Source organism: Colletotrichum phormii (assembly GCF_030913505.1).
Source record: "Colletotrichum phormii strain CBS 102054 chromosome Unknown BDP81scaffold_3, whole genome shotgun sequence".
NCBI classification, from domain to species: Eukaryota; Fungi; Ascomycota; class Sordariomycetes; order Glomerellales; family Glomerellaceae; genus Colletotrichum; species Colletotrichum phormii.
Window position 1 is genome coordinate 2,431,218 of NW_026851445.1, and position 23,344 is coordinate 2,454,561.

The window sequence follows — 23,344 nt, forward strand, 5'->3', positions numbered from 1 at the left end:
CTATAGATGTTTACAATAGTAAAGTTACTAACCTTTACCTATAGGATATCTCTTGATTAGGTAGGTCTTTATTGCTATATTTGTAGCCTTAGACCCTTACGTATATAGGTTATAACCCTAGGTCTTATATCTCTGTTATTCTAGAAATTAACTAGTATATAAGAGTTATAGCCTGGGTATGTATTAATTTGTATCTTATCTCTATAGCCTATCCAGGGCTCCTAGATCAGTACTATATCGATCTGATCCGCCCAGCAGAGCTCTAGGAGAGCTGTATAAGCTGGGCTTCTCTTCCCTATGTTACACTAGGCGACTTGTAGTACCCGTGGAGAGGCTGGCCTGAGCCTACTGCTCTGAGTCGAGGTCGAGGTGGGTGTAGGCATTAATAACGTTGTAATCAGGCTTCTGCGTCACCCGCTGAGCCCTGCTGCTTGAGGTAGCTAGGGTAGGTTGGCTAGGTAGGGGGGGTAGGACTGGGTCGTCACTCGTCAGGGGCTTGCAGCCCTTCTGCTTCAGCCCTATTCTCATCTTCATCCATGCTGCTATAGCTAGCCGCATTACTAACGTCCGCTATAATAATTGAGTCCTAGGTAGGGGTAGGGGTGCGTAGGCGCTTTAAGCCGGGCTGATGGCTCGTTAGGCTGTTACTAGGTTGCTGGGTATTGCTGGCTTGGGTGCTAGCCTAGCTACTCTGATAGAGGGCCTCATAGGCCTTCTGACCAGCCTTACGGATCCGGGAGAGTTCCTTCCGGTCTGGGAGTGTATGGGAGCCATTAACCACTAGGGGCCTTGCTGGGCAGTCCTTGTGGTTAGCTTGGAAGGGGCCGGAGCAGTTGGCGCACTTCGGTCTAGCTATGCAGGGCCCAGTCTCGTGGGATCCCGAGGGCCTGCTATAGTTGCTACAGAGTGGCTGTCGGTGATAGTATCGGTTCGAATGATATCCCTGGCATCCAGGGTTATGTCTAATTAGGGTCTTCTTCTTTTAGATAAGCTGAGACCTGCTGCTTTAGTTAAACAGTCTAAAGGGTAGTACTTCCATAGAGAAGGAGATGACCTAAGAGACTTCGTTTATAATAGTGTTTATACCTAGCCGGGACTGCTGGGCCCGGGTAGGCTTACGTCCTGTTTAGGCAAGGACCTCATCTTCTACCAGAGTAGCTAGGTCAAGGGCGTCGCCATCAAGAGTCCATATCTTAATAGGGCAACGTAGGACGACGTAAGTAAACCACTTAGTAAGGGTCTTAACTTTATAGGCTCCAAGATACTCTCCTAGTTTCTATTTGTTTACAAGGAGGGCTTATTAGACCTGCTTATTCAGGGGTCTTAGTAAGTAGCCAGTTATAATATGGTAGATATGTAGGATATCTGCCAGCTGGAGCCTAAGGGCCTGGCAGACTATCCGGCGTAGGGCGAAGGGGGCGTGCTTCCTAGCAGCCGCTAGGCCCTCTTCTAGGATACGGGTAAAGACCCGGAGGTCCTCCTTCGGTTGGGATAGAGCCTAGGCCCGGGTCTCCGTTAGACTCTGTGTCTGGACTTCGGGCCGGGTGGGGATTTGGGTACGGGTCGGGGCTATGGCTACGGCCGTAGTTAAAGCCGAGGCTACTACGTTAGTCCATTTCCGGCTCGGAGCCGGAGCCGTAGTCTCGTTCCCTATAATCCTCTTTAAGGCTTGGATTATATAGGTTATAGCTTCTTTTGTAATCTGCTTTCTAGGCCCCTTAAAGTAAGAGATCATCAGCGCTGCATACCAATCAATCAAGCCAAGCTTGGGTGACGGGCTTGTCTGATTGACTGATTTTTCACAAGAAGCTTGCTTGATTTGACTGGCTTGGATTGAATTGATTAATATTACCTATTTAGGAAGTCAGTGAAGCTCTCACGATGTCTCTATGCGTCAGAAACTTACATTATCTGATGTTCTGATGTCATCCTGCCCTCCGTCAACCCTTCCGCTTGAAGTAATGCCCACCAACAGCAACGCTGCCCCCTCGAACCCAGTTCTGGAGGCATTGTGTCTCCTCAAGCAGTGATGGTTTCATGGATAGCCTCTGTGACGTCAGCGTAAGTTTGGCAAGGCTGAATGCCCTCTCGCAGTCGGTCGCCATCGCTGGGATAGCAAAGACGTCGAGGGCAAGTTTACTGAGCGTTGGGAAGGTCTGTTGATGTGAAATCCACCACTGAATAGGATCGTCGACGGGCTGGGCAACTGAGAGGGTGAAGTATCGATCCAGCTCGTCAACCTCGTCGATAGTAGCGTCATGGAGGCTGCTGTTTAACCATTGACGATAGTCAGAGTCTTCAACCCTCGGAGGAACTGCGGTCGATACAAAAGAGCCTCGCGGAGGCTTTGGAGGAGGCTCTGGATAGGTTGATTCTTTAGGACGGGTAGTCATCTCGGCATACCATTGCTCCCAATAGTCTCGAAGTCCTTTCTGGGCGTCATGAAGCCATCCTCGCGTCTCTGGGGTGTTCCAACGCTTCTTGAGCCATCGTAGGCCCCGGCCAGGGTGTAAGATCACTGCTGCGGCGTAGAGAGGAGACTCTCCAAGCTTGAGGTAATATTTGTTAAGTACTTGCCAACCATTAATAATCGATAGGCGTAAGTATCCGTGAGAGTCGAAGTTAATACCCTGGGGGCGGCGCGGTTGACTCTGCTGCGAAGTAGCGATATAGTCAGACTGGGTATGAGTTGGGATACTGTTGATTGATGGGGTCTGCGAGACTGGCGTTCTGGCAGATCGATGCGATGCCCTTGCTGGTCGAGATAGCTGTGATGAAAGACTTTGGGATACTTGGGTAGCCGTGAGGTTAATCTCGTCGGTAGTAAGGGTATCGTAGAGCTTGCGCCAGTCCTCAAGTCGATCCAAGAGATACTCGATGCCTGCCAGAACCTCCCAGAGTCGACCATGCCCGTCACCCTTGCCCCAGCCCTCACATCTCTTAGTCTGCTTATAGAAGTACCGGCCCCACTTGGCCACCTGTTAACGTGAGGGCATCACCAACTCGACGTCCGTAACATACGCGGATGGACTTTTTTTTATTTTTTGAAAGTTATTTCAGGAACTATGATTAGTCTAGGGGCCCGGATTTTCCTTTTTCCGGGCAACGTTAGCTTGATCAAGTCAGCCAAGCTTTCGGCGCTGTAGGCTTGTCTGATTGAATGGGGAAATGGCCTTGGATTGATTGGTTGATTGATTGATTGATTGATTCGGCTTGGATGGGATGCTGCGCTGGAGATCATGTTGTCCATAGACTGAGTAATAGCCATAAAGACGTCCTTTCGGGCTTTATAGTGCTTAGCCTCTTCATTAAGAGCTGTAAGGACAGCTCCAGTAGCTGTCCCAGTCATAGTCGAGGGCCCCTTAGCCGTTAAGGGGGTTGTTGTTGGGGCGTCGGGCTGGCTTCCCACGAGGCTGGGCCGGAGTGGCTGGGCCTCGGTTTCGCGGCGGCGTTTAGCCCTTGAGGATGGGGGCGGCTCTGAAGAGGGTCCAGAGCCTCGATCAGGGCCGGCCGAGGAGGCCGGCAACGGTCCAGAGCCCGCCGGAGGCTGCGAGGCCATCGCGGGAGAGCGCCGGAGGAGAGGTGAAGGGTTTTCAGCTGTTAAGGATTTTGGTGGTAGCCCACTTATTACACTAACCGTAGATGCCAAGAAGAATTAGGCGAGAGGGAAGTTGCCCAATCGTTGTAACGAGTGTACTGGGATGGGCCTGACAGCAAATTTAACCCCCAAACTTGCTGTTGATGACTTTTTTTCACGAGGGTTTGATTAATTGGCTTACTTGCAAGTATAATAATTCAATCACCATACAAAACTACGTCATATATGAGGCTCACGAAGATCCCAGTAGCCCGAAGTTATTCTGAAGCATCACTACCCCCCTCTTCAGCCAGTTTCGATAACTGCGTCTCAAGCACATACCGCTTGGGGCCTACGACGATCTGAGGTAAGTCGTCGATAGTAGGGGCTGGAGGGATGGCGACGAGGAGGGCGTTCGCGATTTGCGTAGAGACGCATAGGCAACGCATACGCGTTCGTAGTAGAGGTAGTGGCAGCAGTCGACATAGTCAGTTTGAAGTAAAAGATATGGATATGTAGTTGTTGGATCTATGAGCAGTCGGCAGAAAAGATGGATCTGGAAGGCGGTATGGGCACTTACAAACGGCCCTTTCACTTACATACCACTTCTGGGAGATCGTGGGCTCTGCCCACAATCTCCTCCTTCCACCTCCAGACGCAGCAATAATAGACCATTATTGACACTTCGTTCCAACCGTACGGTTGCTCTGCTGACGTGTATACCAACAGTAGTAAAATAATAGTAAATGTCGGAACAGCAAGGCTGATAAGGAGCAATGGGCAGGTATCGTGGGCTGGCTGGCGCCTGCCCTGGGCGAAGTGGGACAACTGGCTTAGTCACCACGGCCGGTTAAGGTGGGGCAACCACCCAGGCCGTCACCACCTACTTCGACCGACCCCTGCCCACAATGTAAATAGGAAGTGTCAGGCCCATCCCAGTACACTCGTTACAACGATTGTCACACTCTGCCTATGAAACAATATGGTCTTACACAAGCATGACTAAGTTTGCCAAGGATATGCCAGTATAAAGGGTCTTCCACTCACAGATAGTCGGGATATTCCCATAGCCACTCGTTCTTCATACTCATCAATACATCCCATTGACCCCCTACCTGATAATCGCTGCCCAACAGGAAGAACAAGAACAACAGCAATTATCACGGACATCGACGTGATTGTTGCCGAAGATACACCTTCATGAGGAAATGTATCACGCCTGTGATACCAACAGTAAAGTCTGCGATGATGAAAAACTTGTGCTAACGACGCCCAATCATGATAATACTTATATCATTCGAATTACCGTGATGACCTCTACTATCCCTGAGAGTTTCGTGAAGTATAGCCGTCAACTGGTATTGTGAGGGTGGTTTGTATAACCACACCAAGATATATGATCATAGTGAGGTTGGCGATAGTGGCATGTTTCAGTGGCTAGGCATACCACTCGATGAGGAAATAAATAGGGCGGCAGCAGATCTATAGCCTCTCATTGGCCAGATCTATAAATATCTGAATCAATCAAAGTATTCAAGTCAATCGAGGGGTGTAAATTTGCTGAATTAGGTATGGCGATGGCCTCCCGTTGCTTGGGTTGACTTGTATGCGTTAACAAATGATTGCACTTGCGGTAGCGCTGGAGGCCATCCACGAAGCTTAGCCTAGCAGTTCGAATGCTAATGCATGGCATTGATCTATCACACTTTTCTTTGTTATGATATATCGTAAGGCAGGAAGATCCTCGGGATTCCGCAAATCAATGACACTTCACTGAAAGTATTTCCCAGATGCCTTGAGACGTCAGGCAGGGTGACACAACAAACTTAATAAAAATTCCGAAGAGAAGAGTACATTATTTTCATGTAGCCTAGTCATTTTCAGCCAGACTTTAATCAAGCATTTGAGTTTGGCGAATTGAGGAACCGAACAAAGTTGGTTTGGTTCACACCGAGCACGTCCCTTGTTGCATAGCGAATTAACATTTGCTGGAGATACTTTAATGCCGAGAGGGAAGTGAAGTCAAAAAATTGGTTGCTGATGCCCTGTTGTCTCCCCTAGAATTAGAGTGAATCAGCTATTCAGAAGTAGTAGAAGATCCTTGGTTTATTGACCTAGCGTGTAATTTACATTCCATGGAGGGTGTCGGATTGGAAGTCCAATTCGGCCGCGAGTAGGGGCAGAGCATGGGCCACCTCGAGGGGGTACACTTAGACCTCGATTACCCACCCAACCTCCGGTTGGAATCTCCTTTCTACTCCTTACGCAGAATCAATCAATACAGAGATATTGATACTTCGTCATCCCCAGGACCCTACGGTTCGAACCAAATTCCCTGTGAAAGGAATACCAACAGAGGGCCTTCCCCTAATTCCTTCTGTTTGTGGACTTTCTGACATTTGCCGATAACTGGGGCGTGAAATCCATGAGCTATTTTACTGAAATGACGTGTTTACATCATTTAACTAGTGCTTGACCACCACCATGAAAGATCTTTTCGGCATTTCTTGAGGCATTGAAGAAGACGTTGGCCGCTGGCGCAGAATCTAATAAGTATTTCCAATACAGGTGGATAAAGTTTGGAGGACGTGATGTCACTTGCCAAGCCCTCACACAAAATTGAATCCTAGCTCATATTGCGACTATTGACGTAGCCTACTTGGGGTCTTATCCTGTGAATTTACCGCCCTTAAAGGAATGCGGTGCTGAGACCTGGTTGCATTACAGTCTATAAGTGCACTAATAGTTACGTTGATGGGAGGCAATTTATTAAGCACATCATTTAAGAGCCTATGGGCTTCAACTCGTAAGCAAGAAATAGGGTTATCAGATGAACAGATGAGTTGGAGGCGCAGTAGTGTTATGATGGCGTGCGGCGGTTCTTGCGTTGCCACAGTGTGACCATCTCATTGACATCTCACTGAGACGCAAATTGGAATTGGGATCGACCTTGACTCATCCAAGTCTTTGCTCTGGTTCATTAACGGCTAATCAATGGGATCTTTGCGAGCACATACTGCTATTTAGGGGTTACGATATTGCCAGTTGTCGTCACGCTGCATGTGGCGCGACGTTAGTTACTAAGGTAGAGAACCAATATCGCAAGACAACGGTGAAGATGTCCTAGGGTATATATAGCGTTAATTGCTGCCCACAATTAACGTCGTCGTTTTTGCGATTAAATACGATACGAGAGCTTATCATTTACATTAATCTATGCATAAGACCCTCTTTGGTTCTTCTACGCAGATGAATCAAGGATGCCACATTGTACTACATACATCTTCCATTCCATATCTTGTATTTTGATACATCTTTCAAGCAACAGGAGCTGTTCTGCCAAGCAGCTTTTTGGGCTTACTATTCTTCGAAAGCATCTCCTACAATGTCCACCTAGTCATCGGCGTGTGGTAAGACTCAAATCTTTGGGAGCGTAGGCATACTTGCCTTTGCAAGAATTACCAATTCATGATACAGTGAATTGAAGAAGTCGTAAATCAAACATGTGTGTTGTCTCAGTCATTAATATCGTTGGATACGCATCAAGTTGAGGGGTTGGCGGGGAAGAATGATCCGAGTGTACAGCCGGTATGTGAGGACTTCGGCGAATTTCTGCTCGTCAGTATCATATTGACAAGTGCCCGCCGTCAGGGGTTCACTCTGGTCTCTTTGAAATTGCACGTGCCCTTGGTGAGATATGCAGCCCACGTAGGGCACCACCAGTCTCCCAAAAGAGATGTCCTTTTTAACACGCTTGACTTGCAACCCAGACCTTTTCTCCCGACCGATCTAGGGTCGTAGCAGCCCGATTAGAGGTTGTGGGGACGAAGTCGCCTCAAGTACTCAGCCGAGTAGGCTTGACACAAAGCGGCTAACTCGAGAATAAATACCAAGGTCATGCGTCCCAATTATCGTTCGTCTGAAGCATCCATCCCATCACTGAATCGGCTATGCCGGCACCGTGAGTCGACCGAATAGCCGTGAATCACAGCAATTTGATGGAATGGGCAGATCTCCTTTCGGCCAACAAGTTACACGATGCGCCCTCAAGACGGCCTGCGCTACATTAGCACTTTGTGATTCCAGCGCCTAGGATGTGGTGGTCACAAAGGAACAATGGTTTTAACTCTATTCCCCATTCGCGGCTCGCCTGCTAGGCTGAGAATCTTGGCAGATCCTCAAGTACGAGGAAAGCTTGAGAGTACCGCGCCAATCGAGTTGTTGCCAGCATCCACTCTATCGTGCGGGGAAGGCGAACCAGGGGCCAGCCTGCATAAGCCTACGATTAAAATACAACCAGTTCATGAGTGTAACCTCACCTCCGCAACCGATCATGCGCACCAGTCGTTGAACGAGTTGGTGGTGGGGCATACAGTATCACGAGGGTTGCCTCGTGTAGGGACGCTGTTGTTCCTAATGGGAAAGTACCAGGGCGGCGGGCTGATCCGATGTTACTTAGCAAATGATAACTATAAAACATTCATCGGCACCTCTTGGCTGATTCACATTGGCAAAGCGTTGTCGGCATTCAAAGCTCCGGGCCTTCATTGAACTTTCAATAATTACCAAACTTCCGTGCAGAGTTTTGGCCCGAATCGTCGCCATCATGTGGTTTACGACAGAAATCCTGCGAGGCCTAGCGTCCTTAGCGATAGTTGTGGGATCGTCCGTCATGGACGTGACCGCACAAGCCATGCCTCCTGTCAATCAAGAGAAGGGTGTCTCGGCTTGGGCCTTCGACATGAGCCAGGTCACATTGAGCAGTGGACGCTTCTTCGACAATCAGGCTCGCACTCTGACGTACCTTAAATGGGTCGATGTTGAGCGCTTGCTGTACAACTTCCGCAATAACCATGGGTTGTCCACAAACAACGCGGCAACAAATGGCGGATGGGATGCCCCGGATTTCCCATTCAGAACTCACTTCCAAGGCCACTTTCTGAACGCATGGGCATTTTGCTACGCCCAGCTACGCGACGCCGAATGCAAAAGTAGGGCCACTTACTTTGCTGCCGAACTGAAGAAGTGCCAAGCCAACAACAGCAAAGTTGGCTTTACCACTGGCTATCTTTCTGGCTTTCCCGAGTCCGAAATCACCGCCGTTGAAAACCGCACTCTCAGCAACGGCAACGTTCCCTACTATGCCATTCACAAGACCATGGCTGGCTTGCTCGACATTTGGCGCCACATCGGTGACACCAACGCGCGAGACGTACTCCTCGCTATGGCGGCCTGGGTCGACTCTCGCACGGAAAAGCTCACGTATGCCCAGATGCAAGCCATGATGGCTACAGAGTTTGGAGGAATGAATGAAGTTTTGGCCGATATCTTCCACCAAACCGGGAATGAAAGATGGCTCACTGTCGCACAGCGATTTGACCATGCCGCCATTTTCGATCCTCTTGCTTCGAACCAGGACAGCCTCAACGGCTTGCACGCAAACACTCAGGTTCCAAAGTGGATCGGTGCCTCACGCGAGTACAAAGCGACGGGGACTAGTCGATACCAGGATATTGCTCGCAACGCGTGGAACATCACCGTCAGCGCGCATTCGTACGCAATCGGCGGTAACAGCCAGGCAGAGCACTTTAGGCTCCCTAATGCTATCGCTGGGTTTTTGAATCAGGACACATGTGAGGCTTGCAACACGTACAACATGCTCAAGCTCACGCGAGAGCTTTGGTTGACGAACCCAAGCGCGACAACTTATTTTGATTTCTATGAGCGTGCTTTACTCAATCATTTGCTGGGCCAGCAAAACCCATCTGATGGTCATGGCCATATCACGTACTTCACTCCTTTGAACCCCGGTGGACGTCGTGGCGTCGGCCCAGCCTGGGGTGGAGGAACCTGGAGTACCGACTATGACTCCTTCTGGTGTTGCCAAGGAACTGGATTGGAAACAAACACGAAACTCATGGACTCCATCTACTTTTACGACAACTATGCGCTCTATGTTAATCTGTTCATTCCCTCAGTTCTGACATGGACACAGCGCAGCGTCACTGTCACCCAAACAACCGACTTTCCCCGCGGTGACACAACGACTCTGAAAGTCACTGGTGCTGGCAAATGGATCATGCGTGTCCGTATTCCAGCATGGACTTCGGGAGCTCAAGTGATCGTGAATGGCCAAGCGATAAGCAGTGTCGCCGGAACATACGCGTCCATCGACCGAACTTGGGTCTCGGGCGATACTGTGGTTGTGAAGCTGCCCATGAAGCTGCAAGTCATCCCTGCAAACGATAACCCCACCCTCGCCGCACTCGCCTACGGTCCTATAATTCTGAGTGGAAATTACGCAAGTGAAACACTTTCTACCACTCCAGCGCTGAACTTGGCTACCGTCAAGCGAACAGGAACTACTGGATTGGCTTTTACAGCGACGGCAGGTGGCAAGAGTGTAAACCTTGGTCCCTTCTACGATGCTCAAGGTTTCAATTACAATGTGTACTGGTCCATCAGCGGAAGCTTGCCTGCATGAGATGCCAAGAGGTTCATCCGAATTCCGTTCGTCATTTTACGTTCTCGTGAATAATTAGGGACCTTAACTTTTTTGAGCACACAGACCAATACAAGTACAACTAATCAGGAAAAACATCGAGAGTATGAGATGTGTGAGTAAAGATATTTCATGAATCTGTGAATGAGATTCTCTGTGTTGGGCTATCCCTAGGTTTGTAGGAACTGCCCATCTCTAGCTGCCTTAATCCTCACACACAGTTTATTCACTTTCTATCACAAAGCGAGGTAGCAAGTGGAAGACATGTATAGTAGAAAGTGGCTTGATTCCTCTAAGTGGAAGATCCGTATGAGGGTCATATCTATGTACCGTACAAGACGGGTAATCGGCTTGTAGAAAGCGGTATCGTACGGCATAACCGGCAGCGCCACGTGTGGCGCTGCGACACTTTCAGATATCGATCGAAGGCGTCTGTGCCTATCACAAATGGGTGTTCAGTACCATCTGGTCTGTGAGCCAGGAGATCGAAGTGATAGGGCGCACGATCTTGGTTCTGGTGGTTGGCAATGAGTGTATCCACACCCGCCTGCTTTGCCAGGTCTGCGAACCGGTTCAAGGACACGACTTGCCGGTCTTTGGCTGACGCACTGCTTGTAATGCCAACACCGCCATAGAAGCCAGCGATATGCTTTGCGCCGTTATCAGATACCTCAAAGATTGTCGACACAGTGCCCGGCGTATGACCCGGTGTCACGAAGAAATTGAACGTAACGTTGCCGATCGTCAGTTGGTCACCATCCGAGATGGTTTTGTCCTTGATCGGTCCGTCCTGAAATTGCGATAGAGTTTTCCAAGCCGTAGCCGAGGCGTATGTGGAGAAATAAAAGTTGTCTTGGAGCCATCGGGCCCCTCCATAATGATCAAAATGTTCATGAGTAATGACAAGATGTTTGATGTCGCTGGCAGTGAATCCAAGTGTCGAGAGAGAGGGGATCAGGATGCCCTCGGCCTCAGCAGCTTTGTTGAGAGCATCGAAGACAATCAGGCCATCACCAGTATTGTTGTTGTTGTTGTTGTTGTTGTTGTTCTTGTTGTATTTAACGCCGTGGCGGCAAAGGCGCTGCCGTTCTTGCGCCCGACCTCCCGAGGGGTATATGGCGTAGAGGGCCGCAGGCTCAAGCTATATACTCTATAGTACACGCCTCTTTCTATCGTCCTCTAAGTCTTGCCTATAGGCTGCTATGTGTTCTATCTGTTCCTAGTTCCCGCTGGTTCCCTGGTTCCGTTGTTACTATCTACCCCTCTAAGAGGTTAGATTCGTTTATAGGGCCTAGGTTAAAACCTAGTCCTTAATACTACGAACAGATCTTCTAAAAGAAGTCCATTATATAGAGGAAGGCCTGGAGGTTTATAGGATTAGTAATTAACCCCTTATGGTGCCGCTCTAGAGATCCTAGAGGTCCTATAGGCTTAAGTGGGCTAGAAGGGTGGAGGGTAGGCCACTAACACCTCCTTATTAGGGTCTATTAATAGTTAATAGACAAAATAGTCTACCCCCTTTCCCCCCCCTAGGAGTAAGTAAGTAGTACTTCTATATAATTAAAGCGTTAATAGTATTATTCAAAGTCTCTATAGCCTAATCGGGCTGCTAGGAGATAATAAAGGATAGCCCGTAATAGGGCTAGTTCTAAGGGGCGAGCGAGGGTAACTCTAAGCCCTAGCTGAGTATATTAGGATATTACCTCCCGTTTTTACCATCTTTTATATTAACGATATATATACTCTTTAATAAGCCGTTTAATCCCTAATAAGGTTACTAATTATCCCCTTAGGACTAGTAAGGTTATATTACCTGTTACGACCCAACATGCATGACCAAGAACAGGGCCTGCCCCGCAGGCTCGCGGCGGTTACAACACACCATATATGCTGATGATGATGATGATGATGTATTTAACGTCTGGTAACAAAAGGACGTGCCGGGCGCTATTGTCAAGTTGGGATTGTTCACGCAGGGTGGAAGCTCTCAGAGGCCAACTGCAGTTAGGGGTAGAATGATGAATTACTGAAATCTGCTCCTCCCTCGACGTGTACTCCCTGCGCTGGATATATATCTGAGCTGCCCATTTGTTGCTTGGACTCCTTACTACCTCTAACTAGCCCCTATCCGGGAGGGCTCTGACAGCTATGCCGACATGGTCTATGCTAATCTAAACTATGTTACAGGCTACCGTCTTCACCTAACGTTCCTGTTCAAAAATGCAGGAGACAAGTGATGATGATGATGATGTATTTAACGTCTGGTAACAAAAGGACGTGCCGGGCACAATGCCGACATGGTCTATACTAATCTAAACTATATTACAGGCTACCGTCTTCACCTAACGTTCCTATTCAATGACTCGGGCAAATTTCGGAAAAGAAATTAGTCTCCTCTATCCATTCGCATAGAAGAGAGGCTCCCTTAGCAGAACCTAACAAGAAATCAATGCTTGCTTTAGCCATACGTTGGCGGAGGTAGCGCGGTGTAGCCTTGCGTCCACGCTTGCAGAAGTAGAAATGGACTGGTGTCTTGGGTTTCCCACAGCTGCAGTTGAGCAACGCATCTTGATGAGCGAATCTCTCGTGGTATGCTATAAAGTCTCTATGATGGGATCTTGCTGCGTATAGCCTTCCTAGTAAGTGCCGAGGGAGGCGGAGTTCGGGCGGCTTGGGGTGAGGAATTATCTCGAGGTCGGCATATTGCCGAGGGCATTGGGACAGCCATTTTCTGGCAAAGGCTTGGAAGGCAGCTGCTTTAGCTTGCCTTTCTAGGTGCGCTAATGAGGGCTGTGGTTGTGATTTTGGGATTAGTTTGCAGGCTTCCTTGGCTAGAGCATCCGCTTCTTCATTTCCTGGTACTCCCGTGTGCCCAGGGCACCACCAAACATAAACCCTGCCGGGGGTTGTCCAGCTCTCTCTTTGTCTCCGAGTCCAGGAGGAAGAGAGCCTATTGAAGGCCCTAAATCTAGCCTGGCTGCTTCCTGTGCTCTGGGAGTATAGTCTAGCCGCGACTGCGAGGTTATCGAGGCAGATGTGGACGTTATCTGCCATACGAGCCGTAGGAGCCCGGGTGGCTTCCATCAGGCCGTGATACGCAGTATGTGCCTCCGCGTCATACACCTCAGTTTGGGAGCCGAGTGGTTCGGATCTGCGGAAGATCTGCCGTGTAGCTTGGTACCCTACCCAGCCTGCTCCGGCGGAGGTGCTGCTGCCGTCCGACATCTGGGACCCGTTAGTGTAGATAATAATGTCCCGCTTGGAGAAAGTTGCCATCCTGCCTGCAAAGGAGAGGGCCTGTTCTTCTTTGGTCTTATTAGGTTCGTAGCCGACCCTGGCGAGGGCTGTCTGCCAGTCCGCTAGTTGCTCCCAAAGGGGGGAGTTTTAACGGATCGATGTATTCGGTGTTTTTGCTTACGAGGCTTGCCATTCGTCGTAGCCGTGAGTCTGGTCCTGATTTGTCCCTGAGTCTCGTTCGGAGAGGGTGTCGCTCGTCCAGACGATGGATTCTGGTGGACGCTATGTGGAGCTTCGCGTCCAGTATCACCTCTGCTGGGGGTAGAGCCGCCTCGCGCTATAGGATCGGTATAGGCGTCGTTCTATATACGGGGACCATCGCTCTGATGGCTTTGGTTTACGTCGCGTCCAGTTAGTATAGCAGACTACCAACCCCGTTTAAAATAGTACGTCCATTCTTTATCCGGCTCTTGCCGGGCCACCATACTTCAGATACATAGTACTGAGTGGGTAATATACAAGAGGTGATCGCTCGACGAAGTAAGTACGTAGGCGCGCCCTAGATAGTGTTCCTTAGTCCCCGTAGTCCATTAACTACTTAGTATGCTTTTGTAGAGAGGTTTTTTACGTGATTCTTGAATGTAAGTTTACGGTCGAAGTAAACGCCGAGCTAGCGTAGAGAAGAGCCTTCTTTGATAGCCTAAACTGTATAATACCTCCTATCCGGTAAACCTACTGTAATTAATGGGTTTCCGTCTTTTCGTTTCTTAATGAAGTGGATCAGTTCGGACTTATCGAGGTCAAAAGTGATTCCTTCCGTCGCGCCCCATCCTAAGGTTTCTTTCCATTCCTTGGTTAGGATGTCATAGTTATTCTTTAGTAATATTAAGCTTGCTAAGATAGCAACGTTATCGGCGTAGCCGAAACGAGATCGCTTCCTTCCTAGGCGAGCTATGCCTAGCTTAAAAAGAGGTTTAATATAGAGCATGAATAGAATGGGAGACACGGGTGAGCCTTATGGTAGTCCGTATTCGAGACCGAAGACGTCTCCTACCTCCCCATTAAGCCTTATTCTTGCTCTCCTTCCGGTAATAAAACTTGAGACCCAGTGTACGAGGTTCTCCGGCCATCCTTGTTCGTAGAGGCGTCGGACTAGTCGTCCTGGGAGCACGGCGTCGAAAGCCCCTTTTATATCGAGCGTAAGTATAGAGGTAACCAGGCCTCTTTGCCAGGCGTACTCGATATCGTAGATGGCCGCTGCGATGAGGTCGCTGTAAGAGCGAAGAGGGAGTGCTCTAAACTGTTGATCGTGCAGAACACGATGTTTAACTACGATCTAGGTAAGTCGTCTAGCGATGAGTCTCTCCAAGCTTTTTCCGAGGACGGCCAAGAGTGCAATTGGCCTATAGGAGCGCGGGAGTGTCTTATCTCTTTTTCCCGGTTTTGCTAGGATCACGAGAGTTACTTCTTTAAAACAAGTAGGATACTAACCCTCGCGTATATACCCGCTATAAAGTGAGAGGATAATATCCTCGATAACTGGCCATGCTATTTTTAAAGTAGTCGTAGTGATTCCGTCGGTCCCAGGAGTCGTGTTTCCCGCGGTGAGAACCGAAGACCGTACCTCGTCCTTCGTAACCTGCGGGAAAGGAAGCGTAGCTTGCCTTTGTAGGACTGGGCTTTCTGTTAGTATGTCCTCAGAGATTGCAGCGTTTCTAAGGAGGACGCGGGTAAATAAGTCGCGCTTCTCTTTTGGTTGTGAGACAAGCGTGTCTTGGTTGTCTACATCTCGGAGTAGCGGGGTCTGAAAGGATCTTGTGGCTTTATACTAACCGACCATTTCAAATATGTCTTTGCTTGAGGAGGCTGAGAAGATCTTATCTTTCCAAAAGGCATCCTTGGAGCGTTTAAATTCGTAGAGGAAGTCCTGTTTTAGAACTTTGACCTCCTTTTCTTCCCATTAGCAGTTCACTCCGGCTGCGCGGAGTCTTACTAATATCGCTCGCTTACTCGCATAGGCTCGGTGTTTACGTATGCAGCTCTCGCTCCAGTATAGTCTCCCTATACCTTTCCCGAGCGTGCGCTTTGTGGAAGCCGTGAGTGCTTTAATAAGACAGTCCGTAAGCTATTATGCTAGGAGATCTAAAGACTATGGGTCTTGGATGTTACTTATAGTGCGGCGCATGGGTTGTAAGTTGCGTTTAATGATGCCGAGGAAAAGCTCCTCGTCCATCGTATCGAGCCGAAACCTTCCCGGCGTCTGGCTGGGTGAATCGATCAGGGCCAAGGGGACCCGGGTAAGTAGAGATTCGTGGTCTGATGTCGTGTGTAGTGACGTTTCTATGCTGGTGGAAGCCCTATGGAGGTTGCTGGACGCCCAGCATAAATCTAGGGTGTTGCCGCCTTTGTGCGTGGGTTCACCTATAGGTGACATTAGGACAAGGCTAGCGGCTTCTGCCCATTCTACTAGGTTTTCAGCGTCCGGGGAACTCGTGGCCTCGGGCTGCTACGTCTAATGGTGTAAGTTAAAATCCCCCGCAATCAGTACTCGATCCTCAGGTTTGGGTTGCCAGGCCCCTAGGATGTTCCTGAGAGCCTGGCCAGATCGCAGAGAGCTACGAAGGGCGTTATATACGTTGATAACTGTAAGGACCTCCTTCGTTCCTGAGAGGAGTCGTAAGAAGAGCAGGTCTATAGATAGATCGGGTAAAGGCCGTATTTATACGCTTCGTACCCTAGTTCCTCTGCGGAGGTAGGTAAGTACCCTAGGACGGTCTTCGGTCTAGTTATCTACTAGGGTAAAAGTCTTAAAACCTAGGTGGTGTCTTGTGAGCCTCCTCTCTTCCGAACGGATAGACGGCTCTTGTATTAGGAGAATATTAATCTGGGCTACGTAAGCTAGGTTTAGTGCTATTTTGTAGGCGGATGCCCGCCTGCCTATATTTGCTTATATGATTTATAGGGTTTTAGAGGGCTATATTCTTCTTTTGTGTCTTATTCGCCGGGGTATAGTCCATCGCTTATTCTTCTTTACGGGAATATCGATGCGACTACTGGGTCGCATTTCTCTATAATCTTTCTCCCTCAGCTCGGATGGCCCGTAGCTAAGCCTTATCCCTCCTCTAGACTACCCCCTTCACCACTTTGGGTTGGATAGGGCAAGTCGCATCGAAGGCGGCGTGAGGCCCGTTACATGACGGGCATTTAAAGGGGCAGTTGTAGCCATCGTGACCCTTAGTGCCGCCGTAGGGTGCCCGGTGTTGATCAGTTGTGTGGGAAGGAGAGCTGTACTTGAGGCATCTCTTCCTTCTGGTGTACGTTCGTTCGTTGTGAAAACCGCCGTAGCGGAGATATTGAGGAGACCTCTTCTCCTTCGGGAACTGTAGGTTTATGGAAACGCTGGCCCCTATCAAATGGAGGCGTCTTGGTAGTTGCCTTATGGCTTCCGCCTTGAACTAGGCAGTCACCGTGCCTAGCCTTTCGACTTCGTCCTTCCTAGAGAAGTGTGCTTTTTTAGGCTTGAGTTTTGTCGAGACCTGGATCTCTTTAAGGAGCTCCTCGGTCGTGATTTCCAGCTCAGTGTTGGTTACCAGATAATGCCTGGTGTAAGGGACGTTTGTGATATAGGCTCGGATCCAGGTATCGCGTTGCTCGATCGCTTGCGCTTGGAGAAGGGCAGCGATCTGTTCTCTGTTCTCTAGTAGGACTTTTGCACCTTCTATTGACGAAGGTAGGAGTGCTAATCCTGTCTTGATATGGTCGATCCCCTTGAGGGCTTCTCGGGCTTAGGGACTTAGCCTTTCCCGAACGAAGATGTATATGTCGTAAGCTTTCTCGTTCCGAAGCGGGTTTTTAGGTGATAGATGCGCGAAGATGCGTAGATCCTTTAAGGCCGCCCGGTTTGTAGCTTGTTTTGTGGCTTGTTTGGCTGGCGTTGGTTCATCCTGTCTTCTAGATAGTGGCTGGCTCGCCGCCGCCGCGTATGAACGGACTGGGGGCGGCTGGTTCTGGGTTATGTGCGAGGGATGCCCCTGGGAACTTAGGTCAGTCTTGCTAGGCCCTGTGCCAATAGCGTGCATAGACCTTGCTAGACTACATTAATGCCGGTTTGAACGCTGTTTCTCCTCCTAAAGCTCTCTCTCCAAGTATTCGATCTTCGTTAAACAGTCTTTCAAAAACTGTTCCCTCTCGGCGTCCCGACGTAGGAGGTCCTGGACCAGATTCGAAAGCTTATTGATCTCGTCTTTGAGCTCAGAATTGTCCTGGTGGTTAACCTGCTCAACCACTCTGACCTTTATAGTCGGCTTCCGGACTCGTCCCGACCGCCGAGATATACCGGCGTCCCCGTGAACCGTGATCGATGGCCCTATATCTAGGGAGACCGCCATGGTCGTGGAATTCAGCTCGTATGGGCTGATGTTGAGAGATGATAGTGCAGTGGGCCGTAGCCCTCTATAACCTTAGCAATTACTAACAGTGGGTACCTTTCGAGGTATGTGTTCAGAAGTTGTGCTGCAGGAGACAAGGGACACTAGGCACCCTCTCACGGAACGGAAGAACTATGGTACAAGTCACGTGATGATAAGATAAGACAAGAGCGGCCATGGTGGGGCCATCATCATCATGCCAAACAATGAGCGCTCACCCGATCAGAGGAACTGATCATTGACAAGGGATATGTTCAGGACCAGGACTTGTATATAGGGTGGACTCGAGCCGGACTCTAGGACAGACTTTCCATAGCTCTTCAGCAATTAACTTCGTATCAGGATTAACATCCGCTTTCAGCTATCACCTTGACAAGACTACGATTGACCACCGAAGCCTTACCTTATCCTACGATTGACAGACATAGCTTCCCTGAAGCTATCCTCGACTACGATTACTGTTACCAGTTCCGCAGCCTCAACTTCTGCAAACATACCCCTACGACTAGCTGGCCGTAACACTCCATACAGGCGATAATATCATATTGGGAATTGATATACCGGCGTCGCAAATTGATACACCGGCGTCGACCTTACACCGGCGTCGCTGTTCGACCTTTTGATTGGCTCAAAAAAACAATACCTCCCCATAAAGGCGGTGAGGGTGACTGCACTAACATGGCTATTCCTGCCCTCTTCTCTAACCTAAGCTCGGATTTGAGATTTCTAAAAGTACGTATTACAGCCTACTTATACCCCAGGTTTGTAAATCTCAAATAGGGACTATATAACCCCTCGAAAGGCCTATTACCTAACTACCTTTTACGACGTGGTTGCAAAGATTCATCGTCACTACAGACCATTTCCCACTGACTCCGTTTCCTCCTAACACTAGGCTGCATCGGTCGTCCACTTGCATGATTCCCTGTTGTCCTCCCCTTACCAAGAACACTAGACTGGCTCCTTGTTTGTCGCTAGGATGAGCTTGATATCTGGCTTTGAATTGGCTGACTTGTCTCTTGTGTAAGCCCAGCTAGCGTCGACTTATTCTTGCTCCCAGGTGGGCGGCCTCGCTTCTTACTACTTGCGCCTTGGCTGCTGTAGGTAGTGCGGGCTTGTCTGGCTGACTGGCCCTCTGCAGGTAAGGCTAGTTGTGATGGGACAGGCTGCACTGTGTTCTTTGGCCTGCCGCGGAGGGATGCAGCAATCTTAGGGTCAAGGATCCGGCGGTATGGATCTGAGGAAGACGTCTCTCGAAGACGCCACCGAGGGTGTACCTCCCATTTACTGAAAGTAGCTGAATTTAACTTTTGGGAGTAGATCTTATGGCAGCATGGGATACTTAGCTCAATTGAAACAGTGCAGTCTGGACCACAGTCTCCAAGGGGGGCTGGGAATGGCCTCGTGCCAGACGGCATTGCCTTCTTTGCCAGCCGGTATTGCTTCCCAATTAATGCAAGACACTTCGAGGAAAGCATCGTTCGAAGTTCGCCTAGGTACTCAAAGCGAGTACCTATATACTCCCGGCTTGTAAGTACTTCATCCTTAGCATAAGCTTGCCTGAAGCGTATCTCCTGGTCACCAATCATGTCCTACATAACATCAACAAGTCGATATAGGTGACTAAGATCATTTAAGAGATAACTCTTAATGTTGTTATTACTTGACTTAGTGCCAGAGGTGACGCGAACACCAAAGTTCTGGTATTTTCGGATAGAGCAGCGGGCCCACTGTGCTCTTAAAGGTAGTGTTGGATTCACAGGTGGAAAAGGAAAATACTCGAGTATCGTGGGTAGCAACGATCACCGACTGTAGTGGTGATATTGCTTGTTCTTGTTGTTCTTTTTTTGGAAGTCTAACCAGGTGCCAGCGGCGGCAGGAAGTCTGGGGTATACCACCCTCGTGTGGCTGAGCCACACGGACCACCGTGGCTGGAACGGACCGCGGCAGCAACCTCCTGCTGCCTAATGTAGGCCTATTCCAACAGGTAGGTATGTTATGTGGAGGTACTGGAGGATTGGGCGTTGGTCGTTAAACTCTTTACAGAGCTTGGTCCAGGCTCTCTCAAAAGCGTGCTCAGTCTCAGCAAAAACAACAAGCTTCCACATCATAAGGACCCCACGATACGTATGAGGGGGGGGCTTATCAATAGATGTGTTGATATAGGCCTCATCCTCATCACTTAGCGTGGCCATTGCTTGTATTGGTAGCTGATATCCCTCGTCATCAGACCCACTGCTGTTACTGCTACAGCTGCGGTCCTTAACCCACTTCTGCTTAGCCCTGAGCATAACGTTAGAATTGATGTGGTGGATGCAGAGTTGTTGCTGCACGTCTGGGAACTGCTCATTCAGTGCAGCCTTCATCTGCTTGTCGTAGTCTGTAATAATAACAGTGGGGTAACGGACTGAGTGTTGGTCCATGAGTTGGCGGATCCCTGCTGAGAGAAACTGGAAACCCTCTAGTCTCTCGTTGTCGATAAGGCCAAACGCAGCGTTATAAATAAATCCAAGGCAGGTCTGCCCAGTAGCTTGGAAGAGAGGGAGCTTAAAGCGATTGGTGTTGTAGGTGTTGTCAAAGCTAATCACCTCAGGGAATCGCTTCCACATTTGGAGACAGTAGGGAAAGGTCCAGACAAGGCCAATAAGGCGGTTTGGCTCGGCGTCTGCCCATTTCACCACGTATAGGATGTCTTGCTCATCAAACAGCTTGATTAATGCTGCAATTGGCAAATATTCCGCCAGTTTCTCTCGATTTATACGAGCCCTAGCGTTATAGATATCTCGCTGGGTGAATGAGGACTCTGGGAACTACTCCTGGACAACAGCACGCACATCGCGAGCCCGAATCCTAACTCGTCGGCTTGTAGTTTTAATAGCATCCTAAAGTAGCTAGGTAAGCCTGCGATGTAAAGGGTATGTAGTAGCTTTAAGGCTAGGGCCATGATTATGCTGACTATACTGGGGGTCTAGGTGATAACGTAAGAGCCACTGGCCCTCCTCTTGAGCCTCGGCAATAACTTGCCATTTATAACCGTATTTACGAGACTTGCGCTATCGAATACCAGCACCTTATGTAGGCCCAGGCTCGCTAAACCGATCATACTGGAAGGTGTATCGAATGATTCGGCCTCGAGCTTTATACCTATTCCGCTTTATAATGCCAAATCCATTAGCTCTTGTAAAGGTATTAACTCGGTCGAAGAGGGCATTATAGGTTTGCTCTGGATCGCCAGGAATCGGTGGGTTTGGGATTTCGGTTATAGGAGGAGAGGAGGATCGGTTGCTTAGAGTGTGGTAGGAGGCTGCAGTTTGGAAAGATGCTTCGCTTTGAGGGGAGGATTGCCGTGGGGGTGAATAGGGTGGTGGGTTGACTTAGGGACCCTATGTTTCTTGCTATTGATGGACATACTCTTGTTGTCGGAGGAGTGCCGTTGTTAGCTGTTGATTAGTCCTAATAACCTGTAGAACAAGCTAAAGAGCACTATTGAACTGCTCTGTTGTAGGATGGGAAGGTTACTGGGACTGTTCGTTAGGAGAAGAGGGGCTATGCTCTGGAGAAAGTCGTGGGAGAGTAGTCCGCTGGGTTTTTATTATTCCTTTAGGCAAATAATGAGTAAGATATAGCGTAGGCTCTATATTAGGATAATCGTATGTAAGAGGTCGCGTGTCTTATAGTATGTTGGCTGGGAGCTTGGTGATAAGGTCGCGCTGCCCTTGAGGATCACTAACTCTATAGAATTGGCTAACGTTAGGGCGGCTGCTTTCTAAGAAGGGAGATGATGGTGGTTAGCTAGATAATGGTGGGAGGCCGTACTTAAATAATAGTCGCTCTCGTATAGGGGGAGGTTTATTAGTAGTGGTATTGCTTTGAGATTGGCCTTGTGGAACATCTCTAACTCCAGTTAGAGAAGCCATTGTAAGCAAATAGCATAAGTCAGACTTAGAGGCTTGATGATGTAATCTTAGAGGAAAGGGAGCAAAGGAACAAAAAGGGTTGAGATACTTTGTGGGTATCTGGCAGAATTTGATTGCACTAACAATATTTTTTTGAGCCAATCAAAAGGTCGAACAGCGACGCCGGTGTAAGGTCGACGCCGGTGTATCAATTTGCGACGCCGGTATATCAATTCCCATCATATTATCCACTAAGGAACCGGTTTATGGTCTCTGTCCTCCACAAACGATGTTAATTATGCTCAGCAGCAATTGATAATCCAGTTCGACTCGATAGGGAGCCGATTCAAATCATTCATAACTCGTCAATCAGTCTCCGGATCAATCTTGGACTAGTGTTGGCATACTTTCGGGTTGCACCGGGACGATTGCCGGTGAAGAATTTGTGTGACTCAACAATCCTTGATTGTTCCGATGCATATCAAGTTCGAGCACTGTAACCCAACGTAGCGACATAAAACTTCAGAGCAACATCTCAAATTTCAAAGACCTTCATATTTCCGCGGCGACTCTACCTGATGATGACGGGACTGTCAAAATCAGCTTACAACCAAGAGCAGATAGCTCTCTTCGAAGGGCTTGTCTGTTTCCTCACAAAGTATCGGCAGTGCAACAAGCCGGTTCGTAATCTAGCTTATCTCACCGCCCTCCACGCACACACCATCTCAACCATTCCTTACGAAAATTTGTCTTTGCTCTACTCCGAATCGCGGCTGGTAAGTAAATGTATCCCGTCCGGTGTATCATCCAATCCCTAGGCTATCAGCTAATGATCATCAGGACACACATGGTCAGCCTTGTAGGCTTCCCAGACAAAATGCATTACATGATCGATGTGGCATTTGGAGGCGACGGCGCTACCAAGCCAATTCCCTTGACACATGATCAGGCATTGCAAAATCTTGGTACTCAAGAGGTCCGCCTGGTGCAGGACCATATCGCGAACCAAGTCTTTCGGACAGAAGCTTCGAAACTCTGGATCTACCAGTACCGAAATGGACTAGCAAAGGAGCTGAACTCTTTTTACGCCTTCTCCGAGGGGGAGTTTTTGGAAGCAGACTTCAAAGTCGTGAACTGGTATACAAGCACGTCACACGATTCTTTCCCAAAATTTCGCCTATCAGTTGTCAAGTTTCTCGGAAAGAGAGCAAATCTTGAAGATTGGGCGGAAGGTGATGAAGAGATTATCGGAAAGAGGATGTTGGTAGGCTCCGTTTTGAAGGAGAAGCTGGGAGGGAAGACCCGTATCGTTAAAGACTGCCAGCATGAGAGCGATAGGGTCAAGGCCCTGGAGGATTGGTTTGGGATCCAATTAACCACAGAAGAAAAGGCAAGCATCAAAAGGCATTGGACAGAAATTAGAAGTTAAGCGGCTAGTTAAGGCGTCCCATGATTCCACGCTTAGCTCGCGCCCACCATACAGATTCCCCTTTGGTGCGATCAGTGGTCTAGAAATGCCGGAGCCACGGCGATAATCTTCTAGAAGTCCCCGGGCCCAGCGACGACGCAATTTACTCGGGATATGGCGAATGCTATTTCTCTAGTCTCTACCTGGGTATCCTGCAGCTCAATGCCCCATTACAGCGCATCAAAGCGACGAGATAGAGCGACTCAAAAAGATGAGAAACTTGTATCACGATCCATA

At 48.9% G+C, this 23,344-nt stretch overlaps 3 protein-coding genes across 3 annotated transcripts; 2 read left to right on the forward strand and 1 right to left on the reverse strand.

The window, feature by feature from the left end:
• The first annotated feature begins 8,098 nt into the window (after window positions 1-8,098).
• On the forward strand, window positions 8,099-10,204 carry BDP81DRAFT_419037 (uncharacterized protein). Its single transcript, XM_060589736.1, has one exon. It carries the CDS (start codon window positions 8,184-8,186, stop codon window positions 10,059-10,061), a length of 1,878 nt encoding a protein of 625 aa, XP_060450083.1. The 5' UTR covers window positions 8,099-8,183; the 3' UTR covers window positions 10,062-10,204.
• Window positions 10,205-10,596: 392 nt separating this feature from the next.
• Window positions 10,597-11,097, reverse strand: BDP81DRAFT_267825 (beta-lactamase-like protein; the record flags this gene model as incomplete). Its single annotated transcript, XM_060582904.1, has 1 exon — window positions 10,597-11,097. A coding segment is annotated over one exon (501 nt), but the record flags the coding sequence as incomplete, so codon positions are not given.
• A 10,892-nt stretch (window positions 11,098-21,989) lies between these two features.
• BDP81DRAFT_419046 (uncharacterized protein) lies at window positions 21,990-23,310 on the forward strand. Its single transcript, XM_060589737.1, has 2 exons — window positions 21,990-22,415; window positions 22,480-23,310. Exon 2 carries the CDS (start codon window positions 22,487-22,489, stop codon window positions 23,066-23,068), a length of 582 nt encoding a protein of 193 aa, XP_060450085.1. The 5' UTR covers window positions 21,990-22,415; window positions 22,480-22,486; the 3' UTR covers window positions 23,069-23,310.
• Window positions 23,311-23,344: the final 34 nt, after the last annotated feature.

Excerpts from the sequence above, each read along its gene's own strand:
- BDP81DRAFT_419037 (XM_060589736.1), top strand. The coding sequence starts at position 8,184 with ATGTGGTTTACGACAGAAATCCTGCGAGGCCTAGCGTCCTTAGCGATA.
- BDP81DRAFT_419046 (XM_060589737.1), top strand. The coding sequence starts at position 22,487 with ATGGTCAGCCTTGTAGGCTTCCCAGACAAAATGCATTACATGATCGAT.